A 13210-nucleotide genomic window follows, 5' to 3' on the forward strand; every position below is an offset into this window, starting at 1 on the left:
GATAGCTGGGGCTACAGGGAGACCCTCCTTCAAAAAGACAAAAAAAAAAAATTAAAAAAAAAAATAAAATAAAATAAAAATATATATACTGGGAGTGGTGGTACAGACCATTAGTCCCAGCACTCAGGAGGCAGAGGCAGGTGGATCTCTGAGTTTGAGGCCACCCTTGTCTACATAGTGAGTTCCAGGCCAGCTAGGGCTACAGTGAGACCTGTCTGAAAAAACATAAAACTGGGCTGGAGAGATGTCACAGCAGTTAAGAGCATTGACTGCTCTTGCAGAGGACCCGGGTTCAAGTCCCAGCACCTACATGACAGCTATGAACCATCCTTAACTCCAGTTCCAGGGGAATCTGTAGACCTCTTCTGACCTCCGCGGCATTGTACAACATGGGTGCACTCACATACATGCAGGCAATACACTCATACACATTAAAAAAAAATAATATATTTAGGGCTAGGTGTGGTGGCACACACCTTTAATCCCAGCATTTGGGAGGCAGAGGCAGGCAGATCTTTGTGAGTTTGAGGCCAGCCTGGTCTACATAGTTCCAGGACAACTGGAGCTACAGGGAGACCCTGTCTCAAAAAGACAAAAATAAATAAATAAATAAATAAATAAATAAATAATAATAATAATAAATTTTTAAAAACACAAAACAAAAAAATACCAAAATACTGTTTTCATGCAAATCAGAGTTCATCCTTTTTTCCTCTTTATTTTTACTTAGTGAGGAACTTCAAGATGCATTGGGTGTGACAGACAAGAGTCTACCCCCTTTTATCTATCGGATGCGCCAGCTCGGATACCCACCAGGCTGGCTCAAGGAAGCGGAATTGGAGAATTCAGGGCTTGCACTCTATGATGGAAAAGGTGTAGTATGCTAGGTTAAATGTCTTTAATGTCAGCTTAAATGTCTTTTTTTTTTTTTCTTCAAAGAATCATTAGCTGGTTATAGTGGCACATGCTACAGAGTGAGACCCTGTTTGTCTGTCAGTCTTTATCACTATATCCTGTTTGTTTCTTTTATAGTCTACTATAATTTGTATATATTTATTTTTAAATATTCTGTTTTTCTTGATATTACTGCTTTTTTACAACTGGATTATAAATTTTATAGCTGCTAAAAATCTGTCTTTTAGTCACCAGTATATGCCTTACCATATAGCACTTTACCCAGCACATGGTAGGTATGTACTTCTTTTAAATTTATTTTTTGTATATGAGTGTTTTACCTACATGTATATTTTTGCATCATGTGTGCTGTGCCCATGGAAGGCAGAACAAAAGTATTAGGTGCCCTAGAACTGGCATTACAGATGGTTTTGAACTACCATGTGGGTGCTAACAACTGAACCTAGGTCCCCTCTCTAAGAATAGGAAGTGCAGCCGGACGTGATGGTGCACACCTGTAGTCCCAGCACTTGGGAGGCAGAGGCAGGTGGATCTCTGTGAGTTCAAGGACAGCTGGGGCTACAGGGAGACCCTGCTTCAAAAAGACAAAAAAAAAAAGAATAGGAAGTCCTCTTAACCAATGAGCCATTTCTCCAGCCCTGAATGTGTAGAACTTTCTAAGATTTTTGGGGGGGGGGCGGGGGATGGTCTCCCAGAACTCATTATGTGGACCAGGCTGGCCTTGAACTCATAGAGATCCACCTGCCTCCGCCTCCCAGTGCTGGGATTAAAGGCGTGCGCTACCATGCCCAGCTAAGATTTTTTTTTTCAATTATGTGCATGCATGTATGTTTATGTGGGGGTTGTATATATGAGTGCAGATGCCTCCCACATAGGCCAGAAAGGGCATCCAATCCCCTAGAGCTAGAATTAAAGGTAGTTGTGAGCTACCCAGTATGGGTTTTAGGACCCAAACTTGGGTTCTCTGGAACGGCAACACTCTTAACTGTTCAGCCATTTCTAGTTCCCCAGTAGGTAAAAATTTTAAATTAGGAAACCAGGCATGGCAGCACACATTGGTCATTCCATTGCCTCAGGAAGGTGGGCAGAAGGATCAGGAGTTAAAGAGCAGCCTTGCAACCCTTTCTCAAAAAAACAAAAAAAATTTAATGATTAAAAATAAACATGTAATGGGTCTAGAGAGATGGCTCAGCTGTTAAGAACACTAACTGCTCTTGCAGAGGACCCGGGTTCGATTCCCAGCACCCACATGGCAGCTACAAACCGTCCTTAACTCCAGTTCCAGGGGAATCCAAAGCTCTCTTCTGACCTCGACATTGCACACACAGGTGCACTCACATACATGCAGCAAATACACTCATACACATAAAAAAAATAAACATGTAACTAGGGCCAGCAAGATGGCTTAGCATGTAAAAATGTTTGCTCCACAACCCTTACACCCTGAGTTCAGTCCCTAGAACCCATGTAAAAAAGCCAGATGGAGTGGTGCACATCTGTAAGGCCAGTGATAGAATTGCCTGGGTGCAGCTTCTTGGCAGAAATGACATGAAAAACCCTCCCCCCAAAACAAGATGAAACCAGGCATGCCCTTATCATGCCCTTAATCCCAATATTTCGGAAGCAGAGGCGGGGGATCTCTGTGAATTTGAGGCCAGCAAGGGCTTCAAGGAGACCGTGTCTCAAAAAGACCAAAAAATAAAAGATGGAAAGAAGGGAGTTGAGGCTTCAGAGATGGTTCAGCAATTAAGAGCACTTCCTGCTCTTGCAGAGGACCTGAATTCCATTCCCAGCACCCACATGGCAGCTCAAAACCATCTATAACTCCAGTTCTAGGGGTTATGATCCCCTCTTGTGGCCTCTTTGGGCACCAGGCATGAATGTCCTACACATACGTGCAAGCAAAAGACTTATGCACATAAGATAAAATTAAATCTTTTTTTTTTTTTTTTTTTTTTTTTTTTTTTGGTCTTTTTGAGACAGGGTCTCCCTGTAGCCCTAGCCAGCCTGGATTCACTATGGAGACCAGGTTGGCCTCAGACTCAAAGAGATTCTCAGCCTCTGCCTCCCAGTGCTGGGATTAAAGGCGTGTACCACCACACCTGGCAAAATTAAATCTTTAAAAAAATAGCAGCTGGGTGTGGTGGTGTATACCTTTAATCCCAGCAGAGGCCAGTGGATCTCTGAGATCAAGACCAGCCTGGTCTACATAAAGAGTTCCAGGCCAGCTGTGGCTACATGGAGACCCTGTCTCAACAACAAAAGAGATGGAGGGCCAGAAAGATGGCTCAGTGGGTAAAAGCACTGAATTTAATCCCTGGGTCCCAGATGGTGAAAGGAGCAAACCAGTTCCTTCAAGTTGTCCTCTGACTTCTACATGTATGCCATGGCACACCCATACACATACATGCACATACACATAAATAATGTTTAAAATTTTTACTTTATTTTTAAATTTATTTTTATGTGTGTTATGCCTGCATGTATGTAAAGTGTACTTGTGTCATGCAGCACCCACAGAGGACAGAAGAGGTCATTGTATTCCCCTAGAACTGGACTTATAGATGGTTGTTAGCCACTATCCAGGTGCAGGGATTCAAACCAGGTCTTCTGCAAGAGCAGCCAGTGCTCTTTACTGCTCAGCCATCTCTCAAACCCCTAAAGTTAATTTTTCTTTTTATTTTATGTGTGTGAGTGCTTTGCCTGCACGTGTATAAGTGCACCTGTGTTGTGTAATGCCAGTGGAGGCCAGAAGAGAATATCAGATCCCCTGAAACTAGAGTTACAGTTGTTAGCTGCCATGTGGGTGCTGGGACCCAAACTTGGATCCTCTGCAAAAAACAAATGCTTTTAACTACAAGGCATCTCTCCCGCTCTCAATTTTTTTTTCCTTCTTTATTTTTTATTTTTATGTGAGTGAGTGTTTTGCCTGTGTGTATGTAAGTACACCCTTGTGTGCAGTACACATGGAGGCTTCTCAGAAGAGTGCACCAGATTCCTCTGAAACTGGAGTTATGGATAGTAGCCATGTGAATATTGGAAACTAAACCCAGATCCCTCTGCAAGAGCAACCAATGCAACTCTTAACTGCTGAGCCATCTCCCGGCTGAGACCCCTCTCTTTAAAACTGAACAAGTGAGGGGCTGGAGAGATGGCTCAGCAGTTAAGAGCACTGACTGCTCTTGCAAAGGACCCGGGTTCAATTCCCAGCACCCACGTGGCGGCTATGAAACCGTCCTCAACTCCAGCTCCAGGGGAATCTGAAGCCCTCTTCTGACCTCTGGGGCATTACACAACACGGGTGCACTCACATACATGCAGGCCATACCCTCATACACATAAAAATAAAAAAATAAACAAGTGATTATAGTCACATCCCTATGGTCCCAGAACCTGGGAAGTAGAAGCATAAAAGGAGCTTAACATCATCCTTGGCCCCATAGTACGTCTAAGCCCAAATTATTATTATTGTTATTATTATTATTGATCTTTTTGAGACAGGGTCTCCTGTAGCCCCAGCTGACCTAGAACTTGCTGGGTAGACCAGGTTAGCCTCAAACTCAAAGAGATCCACCTGCCCCTGCCTCTGGAGTGCTGGGATTAAAGGCCTGTACCACCACACTAGGGCAAGCCCCAATATTTTAATAAAAGGAGAAGCCCAACTTCTAAAAAGCTGTCTTCTGACCTCCATAGGCATACCTTGACGTCCACATATCTACCCCCACTCAGTCTCTCACATATACACACAAGCACATGCATGAACCAAACTCAGCTATGATTATGATTAAGTTAAAGTCTTTTGTTTTCATACAGTTACATGGCTTAGGTAAACATGCTTGCTGCCCAGCCTGATGACCTGAATTTGATCTCCAGGATCCACATGGTAGAATCAGCTGCCTCATACTGTTTTCTGACCTCCATATATCTACCATGCATGACACACACACATATACAAAGTAAATAAAAATAATAAGAAAAAAAATTTTTAGCTGGCTTTAGTTATATTTTTAACATTCTAAATGTTTGCTTTTTGGAAACAGGGTCTATATGTTGCCCAAGCTGGATTCAGACTTGCTAGGTAGCCCAAGCTTACCTTGAATTTACTGTCATCTTGCCTCAGCTTCCTGAGTTCTTGCCTAGCTCTAAATGTCTCCTAAGTGAAAATGTTTCTATATATTACTTAGGTATTTAAAAATAAAATAAAAATGTTTGAAAACAAACTCAATGCCACTCCTTCCCAGGTAGTACCAAAAGATACTTGGCTTAATCTGTTTGGTGTAGTATTCAAATTGTTACTGTTCCTGTTTCCTATTCTGTTGTTTTTCTCTCCTTTTTGATTTTTTTGGTTTGGGTAGGTTTTTTGAGGGAAGTGGGGGTTGAGACAGCTTGGAATTTGCTAAGTAGACCAGGCAGGCCTGGACTCACAGAAACCCTCCTTCCTCTGCCTCCCAAGAGCTGTGGTCAAAGGCGTGTGACATCATGCCTGACACTTTTTTGATTTTTGACTTCCTTCTTGTGTCTTTTGCTGAGCTGGGGATGACACCCAGATCCATGCCTGCACTAAAGTTTATAGTCTTTCACTGAGCTATGTCCCCAGCCCTATTTTACTGCTTTGTTTTTTAGTTTACTTGTTTAAATAGAGATACTTTGATTAAAAGACACTGGATGATTTTGTCTGTTACATCTTCCTTGAGATAGAATCTCTAGCCCAGGCTGATCTGGAACTTGGTATTAGGTAAGACTGCCCTCAAACTCCTGATCCCTATACCTCAGCCTCCCAAATTCTGGGATTATAGTTTACCAGACCCAACACCTGTTTAAAAGTTCTTATAGTTCGCGAAAACTATAATAGTCATTCCCAGACTAATTCAGTTAAAATATCTAAGCACTTTCCATATATGTGTCTGGTGTGGGGAGGAACATATTTTAGTGTCTCACCATATTAACACTTTTGCTGTTTTCTAATAGATGATGCTGATGGAGAAACAGAAACTGGAGAAATACAAAATAAAAATGTCACTTATGATCTCTCAAAATTGGTAAACTATCCAGGTTTTAATATATCTACTCCCAGAGGCATTCCAGATGTAAGTTTGGTTTTTTATTTTGTTTGTTTTTGTTTTTTTTTACTTTTTTTCCTAAAATTTGATATTGTTATATTAGTGACTGTTCAGGATATTAACCTATGTAGCAGTTTCTTACATGAAGAAGTGAATTTGTAGCTAGTCATAATGGTGCACACCTATAATCCTAGCACTTGGGAAGTGGAGGCAAGAGAATCAGGAGTTCAGGACTACCTTTTACTATGCAGTACGTTCAAAGCCACCCTGAGCTCCAGGATACCCTGCATCAAAAACAAAAATGGCTAAGAGTGGTGGCGCAGGCCTTTAATCCCCGCACTTGGGAGGCAGAGGCAAATGGAGCACTGTGAGATTAAGGTCAGTGAGTTCCAGGCAAGCTGGGGCTATAGGGAGACCCTGTCTCAAAAGAAAACAAAAACAAAAACAGGGTCTTTCATGTAGCCCAGGCTGTCCTTGACCTCCTGATCCTCCCTCAATCCCCAAATGGTAGAGTTATAGGTGTGTGCATGTACATGCTGCTCTATCTAGCTTATGTGGGTTCTGGGGATCCAAATTCAGGTTATCAGCTTGTGTGGCAAGTGCCTTATCCACTAAGCCATTTCCCCAGCTCCTAAATTTAACTTTTTACCTTATTTTTTTAGTACTAGAGATTGAACCCAGAGCCTCATGATTGCTAGCCCCACACTGTCAGTGAGCTGCATCTCTAGCCCTGGTTTTTCTTATTAATGAGAATATGAAGTGGAAAATTATTTTTCTTAAATCATAGGTTTCTCTGATATACCCTAAGAAGCTAAGTTAGGGCCGAACTTGGTGGGGTACACCTTTAATCCCAGCACTGGAGAGGTGGTAGCAGGCAAATTTCCATGAGATTGAGACCAGCTTGGTCTGCATAACAAGTTCCAGGCCAGCTGGGGCTACAGGGAGACCCTGTCTCTAAAAAAAAAGACCAGGTATGCTTGCACACACCTTTAGTCCTAGCACTCGGGAGGCAGAGGCAGGTGGATCTCTGAGAGTTCAAAGCCAGCCTGGTCTACATAGTTCTAGGCCAGCAGAGGCTAAAGAGAGACCCTGTCTCAAAAAAGAAAATAAAAAGGTTTAGGTAGATTGATTAGGGTCTTTAAACAAAAATCTCGGCAACCTCAGTTGGAGTGCCTGCCTTTTAATCCCAGCTCTTGGGAGGCAGAGGCAGGTGGATCTCTGTGAGATCAAGGCCAGCCTTGTCCACATAATGACTCCCAGGTGGGCTTGGGACTAGGGAGACCCTGTCAAAAAAAACCCTACAACTATTATAAAAAATTTTTTTTTTCAATTTGGCATGATTGCTTAGGTAATATTACAAGGGTTTTTTTTGTTGTTGTTTGTTTTGTTTTTGTTTTTGTTTTTTTGTTCTTTTTGAGACAGGGCCTCCCTGTAGCACCAGCTGTCCTGGAACTCACTATGTAGACCAGGCTGGCCTTGAACTCACAGAGATCCACCTGCCTCTGCCTCCCGAGTGCTGGGATTAAAAGCGTGCACCACCACGCCCAGCATAATACAAGTTTTATGGGTATTTACTTACAAAGTAGAGGCCCTGTGAGAGACTGTCAGTGCTGCCTAGAATTGCCCACAGTAGGTAGAAGAGCCTTTTGGGGCCAAGCAGGTTTGTCAGTTTTGTTAAATAGTTTTTCAGTATCTGGTCCTTATTTTGCAGACAGGCATTGTTGGAGTGTTTTGGTTTGGTTTGGTTTTTTTCCTTCAACACAGTTAATTTCTAGGAAAGGAAAAGTCATATAAGAAACAAAAATGTAATTCAAGATCCCTACTTTTTCTCCTTTGAGCAAAATCTCAAAAAGCTGCTTTCCAAGTTCACATTTTTCCTTCTTTTTTCCACGTTAGGAATGGAGAATGTTCGGTTCCATACCAATGCAGGCATGTCAGCAAAAGGATGTGTTCGCTAATTACCTTACTTCTAACTTCCAGTCGGTAAATAGAATTTTTGTTGTGTGTGATGCTGGGACTTGAACCTAGGACTGACTACATATGCTACAAAAACACTCTACCTCTGAGCTATAGTCTGAGCCCCAGTAAATAGATTTTAAGACTTTAGACAGTAAACATTTGTGGCATATAGCAATGAGATTTTATGGCTCATTAGTACTTCTGTCCTTTCGTGGTTTGTATTGTAAACACTGATTTCTGATGAGTCAAGAGGCAAACGAGCTGAATTTAGTAGTTATTTGGCTCCAGGTTGGTTTGTAAGCCATATTTAAGTTCAGGCTGGAGTTCTCTGCCTGCCTTATCTAACTTGTGTTCTTTTGGGTTACTCCTTTAGCCATGCTTGAAGTTTGGCAGCAAGCGGTCTTCATCTCAGTCCAGCCCTAGTAGTCCAAAGAAGCAGAAGAAGGAAGGTGGCTCAGCAGCCTCCCCTGCCGACATGGAGCTTGACTCAGGTAGGCTTTGTAGTTTTGATGTCTTGAGAAAGCAGGATAAGCCTGTGTGGTCCCAAGTCCATAAAGAGAGTGAAGCTCCCCATTCTTAGCTAGCAGTGTTGCCACTATCACTGGCAAAAGCTGAATATGAAGCCACACTTGGTGTGAGAGGCATGTGGGCTAGCTAGGTGTATCCCTGAGTTTGGCAGGCTCAGACACCCAACAGTGCCACAGCTAGGCTGGCTTCTCTAAATGGGGCACCACTCTGAGACAAGCAGCACAATGCATTTGCTTTTCTGGCAGCTCCAGGCCCTAGCAAGACAGAATTGACCCATTAACTGTTATCTTCATAGGCATATTAATCCTATGTCATTCCTCCCCAGGAGGCCATGAAGAAAGCTGTACTCCTGAAAACTCAAAATGGGGCAAAGCCTTGCCCTCTGACATTCCTCTGGCCTTTTGTTCTTTGTCCCTGTGCACTTTCCCAGGGAACCTATGTTCAACCAGGATCATGGTGGTCTTTCTGAGCAGATCAGTGAGAGATCAGGAAAATCTAGTTCCTCTATGGAGTCCTCTAACCCAGCCCAGCCACTGCTCCATTAGGCTTCCCTGGAACTCTGATTCATAAATTAGGTAAACTCTAGGGCCACTCTGAATCCAAGGCTAAAAATGTTTTCCATCTCAAAATAGGCCTAGCTAATTTTATCCTATATAGCAAGACAGATGGCCCAACATGAAATGATGTGGCAACATTGTGATAAAATGCATAAAGATACTGTAATAATTGGGCCAGAGTTGCAGCTCTGGTAGAGCTCATACTTAGCATATTCAAGGCCCTGGGTTCAAACCCCAGCACTGACCAAAAAAAAAAAACTGTAAGTAAGATACAAATAGTATACTTTACCCCAAATTTGAATGTGAATGCTCCTTATTTTCAAATTTCTAGGGAGAACTTAAAGGTTATGGATTAAATTCCCTGAAAGTTCAAAATTAATGATTTTGCAGAAGTCCATAATCAGCTAGGCTTGGTGGTATAGGCCTCTAGTCTGGCACTTGGGAAACAGGCAGGAAGAGTGTGAATTGAAGGCCAACCTGGGCTACATGGCAAAACCCTGTTTTGGAAAAAAGCCAACCAAACTGCTAAATGCCTCATCATCTCAGCCGCAGGCCGTAGATACCATGCCAACAGGGGTTTAGAACCAACACTTGCAGCCTTACTATTTTCCAACCTGACGGGGTTTTTTTGTTTTTGTTTTTTCCCTTTTAATTTGTGGGGTGGGTTGGTTGATTGGTTGTTTTTGAGACAGGGTCTCCTGTAGCCCAGGCTAGCCTCAAACTTATTATGTAACCCAAGCTGACCTCACACTTACAGCAGCAGTTCTCCTGTATTAGCCTTCCAAGTCCTGGGATCACAGGAATGATCCACCATGCCTGGCTCTCTAATTTTATTTTGAACAAGGTCATAGAGTTAATAGGGAACCAAATTATGATAGTCTATGATTGAGGAGGGAAATCAGGGCAGGGACTCAGGGCAGAAATGTGGAGGCAGGAACTGAAGCATAGACCATAAAGGAACGCTACTTGCTTCCCTTGGCTTGCTCAGATGCCTTTTATTTATTTATTTTTTTAAAAACTTTTAAGAAAACTTTATTGAGAATTTCATACATTCATATAAGGTGTTTTGATCAAATCCACACCTACTTCCTCCCCTCCAACACCTCCTATATCTTCCCATCACTTTTTTCTGACAACATTCATGTATTCCTTCTTTTCTTTTTGGTCTTTTTGAGACAGGATCTCCCTGTAGCACCAGCTGTCCTGGAACTCACTATGTAGACCAGGCTGGCCTTGAACTCAGAGATCCGCCTGCCTCTGCCTCCCTAGTGCTGGGATTAAAGGCGTTCGCCACCACGCCCGGCTCTTTCTTTCTTTTTAATGGGCCTTTTTGCTACTCTTAACATCTATCCATTCCCTCCCAACCACCAAGAGGTAACCCTAAAATCTTTAGGGGTTAAATAAGAGAAATGATGTGGCAACATTGTGTTCAACCAGGATCTTTTGCCGCTTTTGGCCTTTGGAACAGAGTATGTTGCTAAGAGGCCCAAGGACATTTTGACTTTTAACCAAGAAACTGGCTACTTTTCTTTGGGGTCTTTTTACCCTAACTGCCTAGCCAATTCCTACCTTCTCTTCTCATCACACCATCCTCTGATGAGGTTGCCCAAATTGCTGATAGGGAATCGAGACACAGACTGCTCTGGCTTCTTCCATGCTGAACAGGGACACAGGGTGAGGCAATTGGGGTACCCCTTCAGTGGGTCTATCTAAAAGACTCCTACATTGCATAACTCTTATCTGTAGGAAGAAAGAGTCCTTGACTGGTGAATAGGGAATGTAAAGGAGAAGTAAAGGCAAGAGGCAAGAGTAGTTAGCATTACAAGTTCTAGACAGGGAACCAGAAAAAAGTTAGAACAGGGCAAATTTCAAATGTTCTTATCAGCAAGAGCTTCCAAAAGCATCCCTCTGTTGGGTTCCTCCTCATTTTTCTTTTGTCTGCCAAGGCTGGACTCGAGAGTGAGACTCAGGATTTGTTTTCAGGTACTTTGATAGCTGTTGGAGTGGCTAGAATCAGTGTCAAACAAAGACATATGTTCTCCCTCATTTGTGGATCCTAGCACCAAATCCTTTTATATTCCATGTTCTTTTAATAAGATGATGCTGTACAGCAGTCTCTTCTGTGTGAAATAACTACCATCATCAGGACTTCAGCTGTGCCTGCTTGCTAAACATCGTCACAATTGGGCTTGTTGACAGTTGTGCTCCTTCATTAAAGGAGGGGCAAGCAGGGTCAATGGACCCTTACCAGAGTATCCAGACACTCTTCCTAGCCAGCTGTATGTAATTTGGCCCTAATCACACATGGTCTCCTGGATTTGGGGAGGACTAAATTATATAATCTGGGGAAGGCTAAGAAGAGAATGCTTGATCCATGCTGGGCAAAGGCTTTCCAGTGTGCGTACCCCCAAGTCACTCATACACCTCAGCAACCCCTCAGTCATCTCTGTACATAAGCTCAGTAAATTCATTGGTTCCCCAGGAAAACTTTAATCAAACATTGGTCTTAAACACCCAAAAGGAAAGTATACTTCTCAGATATTAGGCTTAAGTCCATATAAAATGTTAGAAAATTATTTCTCATTGACTATTTCATTTCTAAGCAGAAAGTGCTGTAAGACTTCAAATCTTGGTCTGCAATACTGTAGTGCCCACCTGTAGCTAAGGGAGATAACCCTCTATTCTAAAATAATGGCTAAATTTGTTTTTTCCCCCTATCTAGAAGTCTTTGAGAGGGAAGGGTAGTCTTTTTTTTTAAAGTTGTCTTGAGTATATTGGTGCACACCTTTAATCCTAGCACTTGGGAAGTAGAGACAGGCAAATCTCTCTGCATTCAAGGCCAGCCTGGTCTATATATTGCGTTCCAGTCCAGCTAGGACTACAGAGAGCAGCCCCTGTCTCAAAATTTTTTTTTATTTTATGTCTACGAGTATTTTGCCTGCATGAAGTATACCACAAGCATTAAATGCCCACAGAGGCCAGAAGAGGGCATCAGATTCCATGAAACTAAAGTATGGGACAGTTGTTAGCTGCCATGTGATGCTTAAAACTAAACCCTGGTCCTCTGGAAGAGCAGCCAGTACTCCTAACCACTGAGCCAACTCTCCAACCCTAAAATGTTTTTTAAATTATATTCCCAGAGTCCAACTTCCTCTTAGTGTTAGCAAACACAGCAGCCAAGATCCGTTGTTTCTGAGTGAGGGTAAAAATTGTTGTATCAGTCTCAAGAGTGCTAGTCTGTCAGTGCCAGTGCTCTTGACTGCTGGGGAGCATAAATTCAGTTGGACAACATCCTACAAGAATTGAGTTTGGAATCATGTACATTTATACAGTAGAGAAAGCCACCTATGTTTGTTAAATCGAATGAGATAAAGTTGCTCTCTCAAAGTCTAGGAATTGGTGTGTGACAGTGGCTCCCCTGTCGCTAGTACTTTTCTCCAAAAGTACTTTCAATCTCATACTCTGCCTTTTTCTTCTTCTTTTATTTTTGTTTAGTTTTCATTTTGTTGTCGTTATTGTTTGAGACAGTATCTCCCCAGCTGCCCTGGAACCTGCTATATAGACCAGTTTGGCCTCAATCTCAGAGATTCACCTGCCTCTGCCTCCAGAGTGCTAGGCTTTGTTTTTGCATTGAGACAGTGCCTCATGTAGCACCGTGCTTGACACCAAGTTTCAGTCTGTGTGTGGTGAGAGTGTGAGAGAGAGAGAGAGAGAGAGAGACAGGGCCGCCCCTATATAGCCCAAACAGGGTGGTAATCCTCCTGCCTCAGTTGCCAAGTGCTATCATACCTAGATGGACATAATTCTATTTTTTTTTTTTTGTCCTAAGACAATTTATCTTGAAAAGCAAATGGAGAGTTGGGGATATAACTCAGTTGGTACAGTGCTAGGATGCAGGAAGTGTTGGGTTTGATCCCACCATGCATAAAGCCCAGCATGGTACACACACCTATAATCCCTGTACTCCAGAAGAGAAGGCCGAAGGATCTCCAGTTCCAGGCTGGTCTAGCTATATAGAAAAGACTTTGTATCAAAAATATATTCCTGGGCCGGGTGTGGTGGCGCACACCTTTAATCCCAGCACTCAGGAGGCAGAGGCAGGTGGATCTCTGTGAGTTCAAGGCCAGCCTGGTCTGTACAGTGAGTTCCAGGACAGCTAGGGCTACAGGGAGACCCTGTCTCAAAAAGACC

The 13210-nt window shown here is 42.7% G+C and overlaps 1 protein-coding gene across 4 annotated transcripts in view; it reads left to right on the plus strand.

The window, feature by feature from the left end:
• Positions 1-13210, plus strand: part of Zcchc8 (zinc finger CCHC-type containing 8) — a 33112-nt gene that overhangs the window by 16476 nt on the left and 3426 nt on the right. For all 4 annotated transcript variants that reach the window (XM_029566561.1, XM_008839319.3, XM_017799724.2 and 1 more), the window contains 4 exons: positions 731-873; positions 5884-6002; positions 7872-7958; positions 8308-8425. In XM_029566561.1, the coding sequence (XP_029422421.1) occupies positions 731-873; positions 5884-6002; positions 7872-7958; positions 8308-8425 (467 nt within the window). The remainder of the gene's footprint in view (positions 1-730; positions 874-5883; positions 6003-7871; positions 7959-8307; positions 8426-13210) is intronic.

Source organism: Nannospalax galili, unplaced genomic scaffold (genome assembly GCF_000622305.1).
Source record: "Nannospalax galili isolate Female #2095 unplaced genomic scaffold, S.galili_v1.0 scaffold218, whole genome shotgun sequence".
Taxonomy (NCBI): Eukaryota; Metazoa; Chordata; class Mammalia; order Rodentia; family Spalacidae; genus Nannospalax; species Nannospalax galili.